At 36.3% G+C, this 14,288-nt stretch overlaps 1 protein-coding gene across 1 annotated transcript in view; it reads left to right on the top strand.

Annotated features, from left to right (window-relative positions):
* The first annotated feature begins 87 nt into the window (after positions 1–87).
* mdn1 (midasin AAA ATPase 1) overlaps positions 88–14,288 on the top strand; it is a 70,774-nt gene continuing 56,573 nt past the window's right edge. The window contains exons 1-13 of the mRNA XM_087298163.1: positions 88–367; positions 2,380–2,606; positions 4,985–5,209; positions 5,328–5,435; positions 5,521–5,713; positions 5,816–6,025; positions 6,121–6,252; positions 8,383–8,486; positions 9,923–10,037; positions 10,115–10,290; positions 12,572–12,653; positions 12,724–12,819; positions 13,214–13,326. Coding sequence (XP_087154289.1) covers positions 272–367; positions 2,380–2,606; positions 4,985–5,209; positions 5,328–5,435; positions 5,521–5,713; positions 5,816–6,025; positions 6,121–6,252; positions 8,383–8,486; positions 9,923–10,037; positions 10,115–10,290; positions 12,572–12,653; positions 12,724–12,819; positions 13,214–13,326 — 1,877 coding nt within the window. The 5' untranslated portion in view covers positions 88–271. The remainder of the gene's footprint in view (positions 368–2,379; positions 2,607–4,984; positions 5,210–5,327; positions 5,436–5,520; positions 5,714–5,815; positions 6,026–6,120; positions 6,253–8,382; positions 8,487–9,922; positions 10,038–10,114; positions 10,291–12,571; positions 12,654–12,723; positions 12,820–13,213; positions 13,327–14,288) is intronic.

The raw sequence follows: 14,288 nt of genomic DNA, 5'->3' as shown, positions 1-14,288 counted from the left end.
CGTAAACATAATCACAGTCGCGAGTTTGCAGCACAGGGAGCTTGAGCTCCGCGACACAGGCGAATGACCCGGAAGTGCTCTTCATTTACTCACATGTGGACATGGATTTTAATACTGACGGGAACGTGCTCGCTGTGTTGTGATACAACCTGGACAGCCAAGTGAGGGATGAATCTTATGGTTCCCATCACTTAGAATACTTCCAATAGTATAGTCTTTATCAGCAACACAGTCATTGTCGGAAATCCCTATATTCACGACAAATGTTAGAATGGAAAACCTGGAGTTGAGCCTGACATCTCTGGGTGCAATATCAAGACACATCGATAAAAGTCAGAACGAACTCAGCAAATATCTCGCAAAACAGGTGAGACTGCAGGCTTTGTTTACTTCATAGGACCGTTATTAGAGACTTTCATCTGTTAAACAGATGCAGAGCACAACGTGTGTCACACCTCACTGTACCACGTTTCTGTAGTACACATGCTGCTTTGCTGGTTGTTTTAGTACTGAGGTGATGTATAAATTCAATAGTTTTATTAGCAGCTGATGCATTTGAGCATGATGGGTTATTCTGGTGCTGTTGTAACATAGTTTGAGTTTTAAACATTATCAGATTATTGTTTTGACAAATATACAAGAAGAGACTACATATAATAGGACATTAATCAATTTGCTTTCTTCTGTTTTATATATATATATATATATATATATATATATATATATATATATATATATATATATATATATGTGTGTGTGTGTGTGTGTATAATAGGTCCATGTTAAGTCCATGTTGGAATATGTATCAAATTCAAAATAATAAAAATTGTATATGTATTCTAGAGCTGCACGATAAAAAAAGAAATTAAACATTGATATGTGTGTATATATATATATATATATATATATATATATATATATATATATATATATATATATATATATTAGTTTTTGATGTAAATTGCGATATAAAAAACAATTTCACTAGGTGAGTTGAATATCTATTTAGAAAGAATCTATCATTTTAGATCAAATTTTAGAGAAATTCAATAAGGAACAATATACCAAATAAATAAACAGTGTTTTATTGTTTTCCGAGGAGTCAAACTGTATTTAGTTATACAGTAATTGAACAATCAAATGTAATATAATACTGCATAGTCTTTGTTTTACAAACCATTCATTAAAATTAATCATTGTTCATTTGTCAGAGTTACAGATTTTTTTTAGGATTGCTTTTAAATCCCTCACATAGACACAGGCCTCAAAAACATGTGAAATTAAAAATTATAATTCAGACTCAACGTTGCGTATACTCTTGATGTGGCTATTACAAATGATCACATTGCGACATCGATGCTAAAAAAATATATTGTGCAGCCCTAGACTCAATATTGCATATGTTTGTGATGTCACTATAGTGAGTGATCACATTGTAATATCTATGCTGAAACGATATATTGTGCAGCCCTAGACTTCACAATGCATATCTTTGCAATATCAATATTGCAAATAATCACATTGCGGTATCGATGCTGAAACAATATATTATGCAGACCCAATGTATGACAATGTCTTAAAAGATTCCAACAAAATGAACATAACTTTGCAATGTGACTATTGTGGATGCACACATTGCGATATCAATACTGAAACGATATATTACGTAACCTTAGACTCAATGTTGCAAGTCTTTGCGATGTCAATATTGCGAAAGCGCACATTGCAATATAATAATGTGAAACGATATATTGTGCAGCCCTAATGTATGGCAATTTTTTAAAAGATTCCAACAAAATGAGATTCTTTTGCTCAGACTTGCTTAGACTTTCTAGTAGGACTTTGATTATTAATGGGATAAAATATTTTAGGATTTTAAAATTCCTTGTCATGTGATTATTAGTACCAACCACTGAGCCACTGTGCAGCCCAACATCATTTTTAGTAATCATTTAAAAATAGAAGCCTATAAATGAACAAGAATTAAAAATAAATTAGTAAATTTTTTGTGTGTATTCATTCAGAAGGGTGTTTTTATTTGTTGGATTCCGATAGAGTCCTTCATGTTTTCATGTTATTATAATGTGTTTATGGTAACACTTTATTTTGATGGTCCATTTGAATATTACTTGACTGTTTGCGTAATATCTGTTGATACTGCTCCTTCAACAGACATTTAACTGACTATAAGAAAGTTTGCAATTACATGTCAACTTACACTAACCCTAACCCCAACCTAACAATCTACTTATAATCTAATGAGAATCAGTGGACATGTAGATTCAATGTAATTTAATTCAACAAATGGACCATCAAAATAAAGTGTGACCAGATTTATTTATGTACTGTTTTGACTGTGACAAATCTTTCTGCTTGTAGATATGGAGTCAGCAGGACAGGCAGTGCATTTTGGAATGTCTTGCACAGCTGTTGTTGGAAAAGGAATACACTCTCCTCATCGCTCGTCACTTACGACCACTGATCCTGGACCTGTTGGAGAGAAATGCTGAAAGGATCAAAGCAGACATCAGGTTGAATCACGACCTCCATGAGCGCCTGTGTGTGGCTCTAAGCAAACTTCTCAACATCAGTCCAGATGCTCAAGTGTAAGTCATCATTCAGACTCACGCGTGAATCTGTTTCTGTAGAGTATTTAGATTTGTTTTATTGCTATTGTTATAAATATTAAATTGGCTGATTATTATCTGTTTAGAAACATTTACTCTTCAGCAACATTTTAATGTATGTTGAACTCTTACACTTCTGTAAATTATGGTAAAGACAACAACATTGAACTATGTATGCAGAACCAAACTAAACAAATAGATGTTGATGTATTTAAACATGTATCAGTTATCTCTTTAATTAGTGTATGTACAACAAGAAACAACAGGAAATTAGGCACATATTGTCTCATTACCAAAATAAGAACAGTTTAAACTAGAAATAAATGAGCTGCATACTGAAATATCTCAACCTGCACCTGTTTACATTTTAAACTACAATGCTGAAGCACAAAGAAGTTTAATAATGATTGCTTGGACCAGAAGTCTTTGATGCTGTAATCTTAAAAATAGTGAATACTAGCTTTGCTTTCGATCATTGCTATGGTTACCAAGTGTATCACACATGTGACTTTTTATAGTGATGTAATTCAAATTGGATAACTTTTGTCTTTTGTGCCTATATCCTACTTTGGTCAAAAATGATGCTTAGCTTTGCTCAATATGACAGAACATTGGAGAGGCTACCATGTGTATTATAGCCACCTTGATGAATAAAGGTGAACTGAACCTATTAAGTCAATTATTTTGTGGAGGAAATAATTTAATTGCATTATTACAAACATTGGGTCGCTAGTGACCCTATATGCTTTTTACAAAAAATAAAATAAGTGAAGTTGTACAAACTTTAAGAGGATTTTAAGAGGAGCATGTGATATGATTGATTGTGGCTGGCCTCTCATCTGTAGTCAGCAGTAGTCCAATCAGATTGATTCAAGCTTACAATAAATTGGCAGATTTTGCCCTACTACCTTATCTTCGTTTTGGAAGAATCCCTCTTCCACCCCATCTCCTCTTTTTCCTCCTTTACCAAGGGGAGCTCTCAAAACCTACTTGATCTCGAACCTCTTTATATGCTTATTGACCCCTGGGGCAGCATAACAAACCTGCTAATTGTATCAAGCAATATCTAATGCGAACTCTTGAAATAATAGTTTAAGGAGTACTGAGAAGGATAATTTCTAACTTTAAAGAATGAAAAGGGTAAGGATTTAAAACCTGGTTTGCTAAAGACGACAAGTATCCCAGCAGGCATAGGAAGTCAACATGACGTCAGATTAACGTATCTTTATGTTGTGGGACGTTGCATTTTGGAATTGAAAATCAGGTTGACATCAGGTCGACGTCAGAGTCCAATGTTGGACAGTTGATACAGCTTGACGTTGTGTGGACATTACCACTATGACATCTATCAGATGTTGCATTTTGGTTGCCATACCTGACGAATATACAGTTGAATTCAGAATTAATTGCTACTCTTTGAATTTTTGTATATTTTAAATATTTCCCAAATGATGTTTAACAGAGCAAGGAAATTTTCACAGTATGTCTTAATATTTTTTTTCTTCTTGAGATAGTCTTAGAGATAGTCTTAAATAGTCTAGAATAAAAACTGTTTTTAATGTTTTAATAACCATTTTGTGGACAAAATTAATAGACCCTTTAGGCTATTTTTTCCCAATTGTCTACAAAACAAACCATCATTCTACAATAACTTGCCTAATTGCCCTAACCTGCCCCGTTAACCTAATTAACCTAGTTAGGCCTCTAAATGTTACTTTAAGCTATATAGAAGTGCCTTGAAAAATATCTAGTAAAATATTATTTACTGTCATCATGGCAAAAATAAAATAATTCAGTTATTAGACATGAATTATTAAAACTATGATGTGTAGAAATGTGTTGAAATCTTCTCTCCATTAAACAGAATTTTTGGAAAATTCTGACATCACAACCTAAATCTAACCTAATAATATTGTCCTATGACATTGTGTGCCTGCTGGGTTGTGTTTAAGGGTTAACTGAGTCTGAATATCAAGCGAAAGTTTCTATTTATTAAAAATGTTAATTTCGAGATCATGCGAGATTCATAAACTAAAAAGGCAGTGTACATGTGTAACAGTAAGTCTTAACCTAAATTTCTGAGAGGAATAGAGAAATAAAAAGGTTTTTATTTTTATTTTCTTTTTATACAATAAGGTAATATTGAGTCAGAAATCTTGCCACTTTTGAATTTAGCTTGTAACTCCTCATTGGCTTACTTAGTCACAGGTCTCAGCATTAAGTACTACAAGATGTGAACTGAACTGAGAGTAAATTCTGAATATGCATTTTTTTTAAAGGTCATTAAATTAAATTAATCAAAATGTGTGGGAACACTGACGCAGCTGATGACCAAGTTTTATTTGTTTACATTTCAGGTTTGCAGCGAGGTATTTCAGCAGCTCTCCTCCAGTATTTCAGAGGCTCTTCTTTACCAGTGAAGAGGCTGCATCCATCCAGTATGGACCCAGACGGATGAAACTACGGGACCTGATGGGGGCCACTCTCCGCTTCCTCCAAAGCGATTGTGAGAAGTTTCGTGTCCTGTGGGACTGGAGTGCCTGTGTTTCACAGCTTCTCACTAGCGACGTCATGGTTAGAAGGTATTGCCAATGAGAAGATCAGACTCGTCTCTAACAAATCCAGAAAACCACTTGAATTTTTCAGAATATCATCACTCTTTGTCTTGGCCTAATCAATGTTTTCTTTCTATTTGTTAAGCTATACTGCCCAGTGCCTTGCCCTGGTGTCCCACATGACAGATAACCAGAAAACAATATTTTTGCGGAAGGTTCTTTCCAGTGAAGAGATTCTGCATCTGAAAATGAAGTATGTTTGCCAAGCTTTTATTTTATGATGATTTTTCTATATTTGCAGAAATAACTCAGCGTGAACTAATATGATATTTTTATAGGTCACTTGAGGAGGTACAGCAGCTGGAAGTAGAAAAGGCGCTAGTTTTGGCCAATCAGGGCTCAGCAATATGGCGGAAAGAGAGGGTAAAGAAGGTCACCTCTGGTCAGGTGGTGACAGAAGACCTAACAAAGAGTGTTACTGTGGTATGTGGGGTGATTCTACCTAGACGGACTCCTCGACAAGATGAACAGGCAAGACGATCATATAAAAAGTCAATATTAAGTTAGTGGCATTCTGGGTGTTTTGGGAAGAATTATTGTGTTTTTTAATGTAAATTTGTGTTTCATTGATAGAAATGCTTGAGGAATTTGGTGTTGGTGGATTTAACCTGTCAAAATCTACGGCGACTTGCTATGGCAGTTGCATCCCAGAAGCCCATTCTTTTAGAAGGGCCTATTGGATGTGGGAAAACTGCTCTGGTTGAATACCTAGCTGCTGTCACTGGGCACGTTAAAGCCCCTGACATCCTTAAAGTTCAGCTTGGAGATCAGACCGACAGTAAGGTGAGATTTTACATTGACTTCACTTTGTTGCTTCTAGTCTTACCATATTTTATCTGCTGTTAAAGACATTTCTATTACTCTTCTGTCTTCTGTAGATGTTGCTGGGTATGTACCGCTGCACAGATGTTCCTGGAAAGTTTGTGTGGCAGCCAGGTTCTTTGACCCAGGCCGTCTCAAAAGGTTACTGGATTCTGCTGGAGGACATTGATCATGCTCCTTTGGATGTGGTAAGTGCCAAATGTATAAACGCACTAAAGATATTTAAAAAATCCCTAACCCTTTCTTAGTTTCTTAGTCTTTAATATTGATTGTATGTGTGGGTGAAGACTTTTTATAACTGGGTTACAGGAGCTTTATATTATGTAGAGTTCTGTGTTTACAAGTTATGTAGGAATTGCACAATTCTCAATATAATATTGAACTCTTCAAGTACGACATCCATGGTTCAATACACGCTTGTGAATTTTTTTTTTTTAGTTTTACGTTTAAAATTTATTTATTTACTTTTTTTTCTCTCTGAATTGACTGTTTGTGTGTTTCTGTAAGTCTATTAGCTGAGTAAATATTCAATCACTGTGCTCTAATGGCTCGTTTCCACTGACTGGTACAGTACGGTACAGTTCAGGTCGGTACGGGTCACCTTTATAAGGCTTGCATTTCCACTTCCAAGGGTACCCTTTTGGTGGGAGTGGTGTATGACAAAGTTTCAGTCGACGTCATTTTCACTCGAGAAAATGTCTACAATAAAGCTGCACAGGTCGTTCACATATCATATGAAAAGCACTTCTCACAAAACAGATGCTTTACACATAAATACTTGTGTATAAATGTTTATTTCTAACTTTTCTAACTGCAGATCAATCACATTGCGAAATAGCCTACTGTAACGTCTATAATTATACTAAATAAATAAATAAATGAACATATATGAACACATAAAGACCCTTACAGTCTCCAAAAGTTACCAACTACAGAAGAACTTCACAAAGCAGACATTTCGTTGTTAATTATTCTCAAAACAACACAAAGTTTAGCCTACAGTCAGTGAAAACCTCTCATCTGTGTCTGTAATCTTCAGCAGCACATGAAGCCTCTGTTAGAGAGTCATTCCATCATTTCCAGTTCATATTAGTCCAAAAGGTGATAATAAAGATTAAAACAAGGGAGTTTGTTCACGTTTGCTGAAGAAATAACGTGCTCCTTTTGCCAATTGGCTTCGCCTTTTTTCCCGCGCTCCACTCTCGCGTTTGTCCTTTTCTTTCTGAATGTGTCACTGTCGCGTTTGTCAGCTTCTCTCAGGATCGGGTTTCCAAAGCTTGTCAATAATCAAGTGCATGTTATTATTATCAGATCAAGAAGTTTGTTATTTCAGATAGAGCTCGCGGCGAGCGCAAGAAAGAAATCAAAACCACTCGGGCTTCAATCTGCTCTTCTCCATGGCTTTGTGGCTGTTTATCATGACGACGACAGGGTTTGTTTGCAGCATCGACCATGGCTGCATATGTATTTATAATTCCGCTGTAATCTCTCGCTGTGTATTTCAAACATGGCCGGTCCTTTGTTTACATTCTGGCTTGTTGAGTCTACGAATGACGTATCCCTGTAATCCAATAGCGTTCAGCTGTGCGTGTAGCTCCACCTTTTGGGACCCTTTCTGCAGTTTGGGAAAAAGTGGTATGGTACAGTTTGGTTCGGTACGCCTTTTGACAGTGGAAACAGCCATAAAAGCGTACCGAACCAAACCGTACCGTACCGTACCACTCTGTGAAACCGGGCCATAAAGTTAGGAGGTGCTTAACCATCATTCTACACTTTAACATGATTGGAGATGCAGGTTTTTGTCATCTTATAAAAGCACTTAATCCATGTTACAAACTACCATCAACTTATGTTTATTAACTTCACATGTACTTTTCTTGGCTTTTAAGTAAAATAAAGCAGTATTGCAATAATTTTTTTTTTCTTAACCTCTTAATGTTCCTATTGCCTAAGCAAAGAATAACAAAAAACATGTGTGTCAAGCCATCAGAACTGAACCGAACTGAAAACCGTGTTAAAAAAGAACCGTAGCCTAATGATATTGTTGCATCCCTAATGTTATGTGATTTAATGTTAATGTTCAAATTATGCAGGTTTGTTTTGTGTTGCATTCGTTTATACTGTGAATGAAAATAAATCACACTATTTTACAGGAGAATAGGCAGAATTGTAGTTTGTTAGTGACAAAAAAAACACTGTTTTAATAATTATTATTATTAACTGTTTATATTTACAGACTATTTCTATTAAAATCCCCAAAATATTTTAATTTCATTTTTTAGATCTGTTTAATCACCTTGTTGTTGTCTTTTGTGTAGATATCAGTTCTCCTCCCTCTAATGGAGAACAAGAAATTAACAATTCCAGGACGTGAAGACTGTATTCAGATGTCCCCAGCTTTTCAGTTTTTTGCAACTCGAAGGTAACATCCATTTATGGGACAAAAAACAAAATATTCCAAACTTAAACTTCTTACATACAGTGCATCCAGATAGTATTCATAGCACTTAAATTTTCCACAATTCTTTATGTTACAGCCTTATTCCAAAATGGATTACATTGATTTATTTCCACAAAATTCCTACACACAATACCCCATAATGACAATGTGAAATTTTGCCCATTCCTCTTTGTAGTACCTCTCAAGCCCTATCAGGTTGGATGGGAAGTGATGGTGTACAGCCATTTTTAAATCTCTCCAGAGATGTTAAATAGGATTTAGATCTGGGCTCTGGCTGAGCCGCTCAAGGACATTTACAGAGTTGTTGTGAAGCCACTTCATTGATATTTTGGCAGTGTGCTTTGGGTCATTGTCCTGCTGGAAGATGAACAGGCGCCCCAGTCTGAGGTCAAGAGCACTCCGAAGCAGGTTTTTATTCAGGATGTCTCTGTACATTGCTGCATTTATCTATCCCTCTGTCCTGACGAGTCATGTAGTTCCTGTTGCTGGAAAACATCCTCACAGCATGATGCTGCCACCACCATGCTTCATTTTAGGGATGGTATTAGCCTGGTGATGAGCGGTGCCTGGTTTTCTTCAAATGTAACACCTGGCATTCACTTCAAAGAGTTCAATTTTAGTCTCATCAGACCAGAGAAGTTTGTTTCTTATGGTCTGAGAGTCCTTTTTTAAGGTTCTCCTCTCTCCACAGAAGAACGCTGGAGCTCAGACAGAGTGACCATCTGGTTATTGATCACCTCCCAGACTAAGGCCCTTCTCCCCCGATCACTCAGCTTAGATGGCCGGCCAGATCTAGCAAGAGTCTCGGTGGTTCCAAACATCTTCCACTTACGGATGGTGTAGGCCACTGTGCTCATTGCAACTTTTAGAGCAGCAGACATTTTTCTGTAACCTTCCCCAGCCTTGTACTTCAAGACAATGCTGTCTCCAAGGTCTACAGACAATTCCGTTGTCTTCATGCTTGGTTTGTGCTTTGACATGCACTGTCAACCTAGGACCTTTTATAGACAGGTGTATGCCTTTTCAAATCATGTCCAATCAACTGAATTGACCACAGGTGAACTCCAATTAAGCTGCTGAAACATTTCAAGAATGATCAGTAGAAACAGAATGTACCTGAGCTCCATTTTGAGCTTCACGGCAAAGGCTGTGAATAGGTCTGTACATGTGATTTTTCAGCTTTTTTATTTTTTATAAATTTGCAACAATTTCAAAAAATCTTTTTTCTCATTGTCATTATGGGATATTGTGTGTAGGATTTTGTGGAAATAAATTAATTTAATCCATTTTTAAATAAGGCTGCAACATAAAAAAATGTGGAAAAAGTGAAGTGCCATTAATACTTTCTGGATGCATTGTATATAAATTTACTAATGCTTAAAAATGATTGCTTTCAGAACATTTTACAGTGGAGGAGCCTGGCATCGACCACAGAATACACATGCTGCACTTTTGGACAAATACTGGAGTAAATTGCAGATCAGTAACATGAGCAGAGAGGAACTTACACAGGCAAGCTGCTCATTCACAAAGTAACAGGGTGGTTTAAGTCTTAATGACATTTGACAATAAATATCTTCTCTGTTCAGGTCCTAATAAAGAGGTTCCCTAACTTGGCAGTGGTGGTGGATCGTCTTTTGGACATCTACTGCCAGCTAACTGGAAATAGACATCAGATCAACTCTAGTTCTCAGGGTCCAAGTGCAGCCCAAAGCATATCAGATGACCACATCACATCACTGGAGGGCAGAGGTCTCTCACTAAGGTGACGTATCATCAAAACATTCAGAAATATACTCTAAAATTAACTAATTGGATAATAATAATTTATACTAATAATACAGATGCATGTATTACAAGATTTCAAAACACTTCCAAAACCTTCTCTAAAAAGTTAGAATTGTATTTGTCCAGTTTGTTGATGCCTGTGGCCAGTTACGAATAACTCTGCATGGTAAAATGACACCATAGTCTTGTCAATAAATGATGAATGTCAATTAGGACCTCTGCATGTAACAAACAGTTCAACTAAAGCAGTGGCGGTACAATAAATCCCCGACTCCAGCATTGCATTAGAGCAGAGAGGCGATGTATCAGTCTGTTCATCCATTGTATAGTCGGCCCCTAGGCTGTTCATCAGCTTTCCACTGAACCCCGCTCCAGTCAATGACACATCGATCACCCTGTCCCAGCAGTGGAACCCCAGCCGGAGATGCAGTGTGAGATTCAGGCCAGGGCAAATCATTTATGTAACTAGCTTTACATATTGGAGAACACATATTGACAGAGTATCATGCTTGTTGAAGAGGGATTTGGGGGTATTTTTTTGTTGATTTTGTATTTATTATAAACCCCACATTTGGAGTGACTATTTCAGCAGCATTGTTTTATTATATTATTGTTTCATAAGATTTACTGTCCCCACTAAAGAGGGATTTAATCTACCATTTTAGTAACTAATATTAAGCAGGAGCAGTATTAGGCAGTGTCTACGTTAAATGATCCTCAGGGCAGCCATGCATGTGACCCCTTTTAAAGCTCTAGAAGTGTGTCAGATGTGATAGCTGCCCTGTGAGGAGAAGTTCAGTGGTGTGTGGAGACCCTGCTGTTAACAATCAATACACGTCCACTTCCTCCCTCAATCCCCTACTACTACCATCAGGGCCTTTGCAGAAACCCTGATTGAAAAACATTGCAAGCAGCCGGTCTGCCTACAGTTATCTATTGTATTGGTGAAAGTGATTTTTAAGTGGAAGTTCAGAAATCACTTGAATATTTTTAAACTTGAGCATGCAAAATTAATATTTGACTCTGTGATGTTTCTTCTGTAAGTCACATGGCTTCACAGAAAAGATTTGCAGGTTATACATCACAGAACTTGAACTTTGAAAAACGCTTAAATCGCATGAGCTTGCATTTCTGCTCTTCCGCATACATATAAAGCAGAGATGCCCAAACTAGGGCCCGCCGACCAAAGTTGGCCCATGGAAATCTTTGATTTTGGCCTCATCTGAGAAGGGAGGGAGAGTTTTGAGGATGGTTTAGAGCAGTGGTTTTCAGACTGGTACATGTACCACAAGTGGTATGCGGAGGAATCAAATATGTCATATGTAGATGCTACATAATTTCAAAATTTATCAGAAATAATTTATCTATGAATATGATGATGATATATTGCCTATATTTCTGAGGTCCAGGCAACATTTCCAGGTGTTGATGAAATGGCTACTATATGTTAACCTTAAATTTAAGTACAGTTTTTTTTTTTTGTACTTTTTTTTGTACTTTTTAAGAACAGTAACCTCCCATTTTTTACTTTTAAAAGCAAATTTTAATTTGATGTTATTTTTAAAATAAGCACAGGACATTGTTCATGTTCAGACTATTTATAATGTTTAAAGTGGCTGACAATAATATTCTTAATAATATGAATTAATCTGCCACATTTTTGAACTGTGCAGATTTGTAGCTGCTTTACTAGGCCTACTACGCTACTGTTTTTTTAATACTGATCATTATGGTGGTACTTGGGAGAGACCCTTTTTTTCTGAGGTGGTGCTTGATGAAAAAAGGTTGAGAACCACTGGTTTAGAGCATTGGTCTCAAACTCAGGTCCTGGAGGGCTGCAGCTTTTCACATTTTTGCTCCAAACCTGAATAAACACAGCTGATCCAACTAATCAAGGTGTTTAAGACTACTGGCACTACTAGATTAGCTATGTTTGATTAGGTTTGAAGTAAAACTGTGCAGAGCTGTGGCCCTCCAGGAATTGAGTTTAAGACCTATGGTTTAGAGGTCTACATTAAATTAGAATCTCTAATTTTGGAAAAAAATGTTTGTTTGTTTGTTTGTTTGTTTTATGACAAGCTACAAAAAAAAACTGAAATGTAAAGTTTCAATAAAATGTCAGATAAAATTTTTTAATGTACTGACTGTACTGACTGATTTTTTTACGTTTATGTATTGTGATGTTGGTTTGGTACTTGCATGGAGGTGAAACAGATTCACTTATTTATTATATTATTCTTTTTTTAACAAATGAACAGGGATTTGCTGAAATGGTGTGAAAGGATCTGCCTAAATTTTGAAAGCTCTTGTGCTTCCACAGCACAGAATGTGTTTCAAGAGGTAAGTTCATCATTAATAATTGAATTATTATTTCTAATAAGATGCTATTAATTTTTTGTTTCTTCTTTAGGCTCTGGACTGCTTTACTGCCATGCTTTCCAAATCTGAGAGCAGACTCAAGATGGCAGAGATCATCGGCAGCAGGCTTAACATATCCAAAGAGAAGGTGCACTAATGTGTTATTAATGACTTAATGAATGTGTTATTAATAATTACTCATTAATGACTGAAAATATTGGACGGCCAATGAAAATAACTGGTAGATTTACAACTTCTTTTTTATTTATTTTTAAAAAAAATTTTAGTGTACATTTATGGCCTTAGGTCTAGGTCTAGAGAAAAATATTTAAAATCTTGGAAAGGTCATAAAGTTCTGATAGTCATATATATTTTCTTCTGCTTTTGTTCTGCTCTGAAATATCTCATTGCTTGACTCTAACAAGTCATGGAAATTAATTATTCAAAAGTGTGCAGAATTACAGTACAGCTTATTTTATATAGAGACATATTTCATTTTATAATCCATAACCTGCTCTAAAATAGACAATGTGACATTTCAGGCGCAGCACTTTTGCCAGATGTACCTGCCTGCAATCACAGTGACGGAGTTGGAAGTGACGGTGGGTCGTGCGATGTTACTCCGCAAGCAGAGTGATGTGGTGCGGCTGAGCATGTAAGACTGCATTATTTACTGCATAACCCCAGCCGTTCTCTCCCTGACTGTCAATCTGCTTGGTTACAAATGCTGCAACTGTCCTGCCATTGACCCCTGTGTTGAAGGCTTCCCACTGAGAAATAGAGTCAACAAGAAATTGATTGGTAACAGTGCTATTTAAGACCAGGAACACAATGGCCTTGAGCAAACCACAGGAAAATGTAGCAGGATTCCTTCACTGGTTGTGATGCCTGTGAACTCTTTGACTTGGGGATAGTGATTTTGGAACAGATCTTCCCAGAGGGTTCTCTGTGTTGCTCTTTTGTTAATTGAGATCAAATTTACACTACCAGTCAAAAGATCTTTATAGTTTTTTTAAAGATGTTTCTTCTGCTAACCAATTCTGCTTTTATTTGATCAAAGTACTGTAAAAATGTAAGTAAAATTTTGAAACATTTATACTATTTCAAATGGTTTTCTATTTGAGTATATTTTAAAATGTATAACTTGTTCCTGTGATTTCAAAGCTGATTTTTTAGCATTATTACGCCAATCACTAAACATACGTATTTGCTTTATTGTTAGGGGCCAAGCACCGTAGGTGCGTAGGCACCTATTGGATCCGTTAGCGTTCCTATTATTATTATTCTTCCTTCTTCTGTTTCTTCCGCCAGATTTGAATGGCAGCCCATATAGGCGTATGCGGGAAAGTTGTATAATTTGGCACAATGATAGAGGACAGTATTAACATTAATCAGACCAAATATGAAGTCTCAAAATCAAACTCTCTAGCGCCACCACTTGTCCAAACTTTCACGTACGTTTATCATCATAACTTTTGAACCGAATGGTCTACAATCAAAATTCTTGTTTCCTCTGATTCCTTAGCTCAGTCCGATTCAAACGCACCCTATGACATCATTTTCCGTCATGAATTTTTTCGCACTATTTTAAATTTTTCGAAAAACCTATTTAATTGA

The sequence above is a fragment of the Danio rerio genome, chromosome 20, assembly GCF_052040795.2.
Source record: "Danio rerio strain M-AB ecotype USA chromosome 20, GRCz13ab, whole genome shotgun sequence".
NCBI lineage: Eukaryota > Metazoa > Chordata > Actinopteri > Cypriniformes > Danionidae > Danio > Danio rerio.
This window is presented reverse-complemented; position numbering and strand designations above follow the sequence as displayed.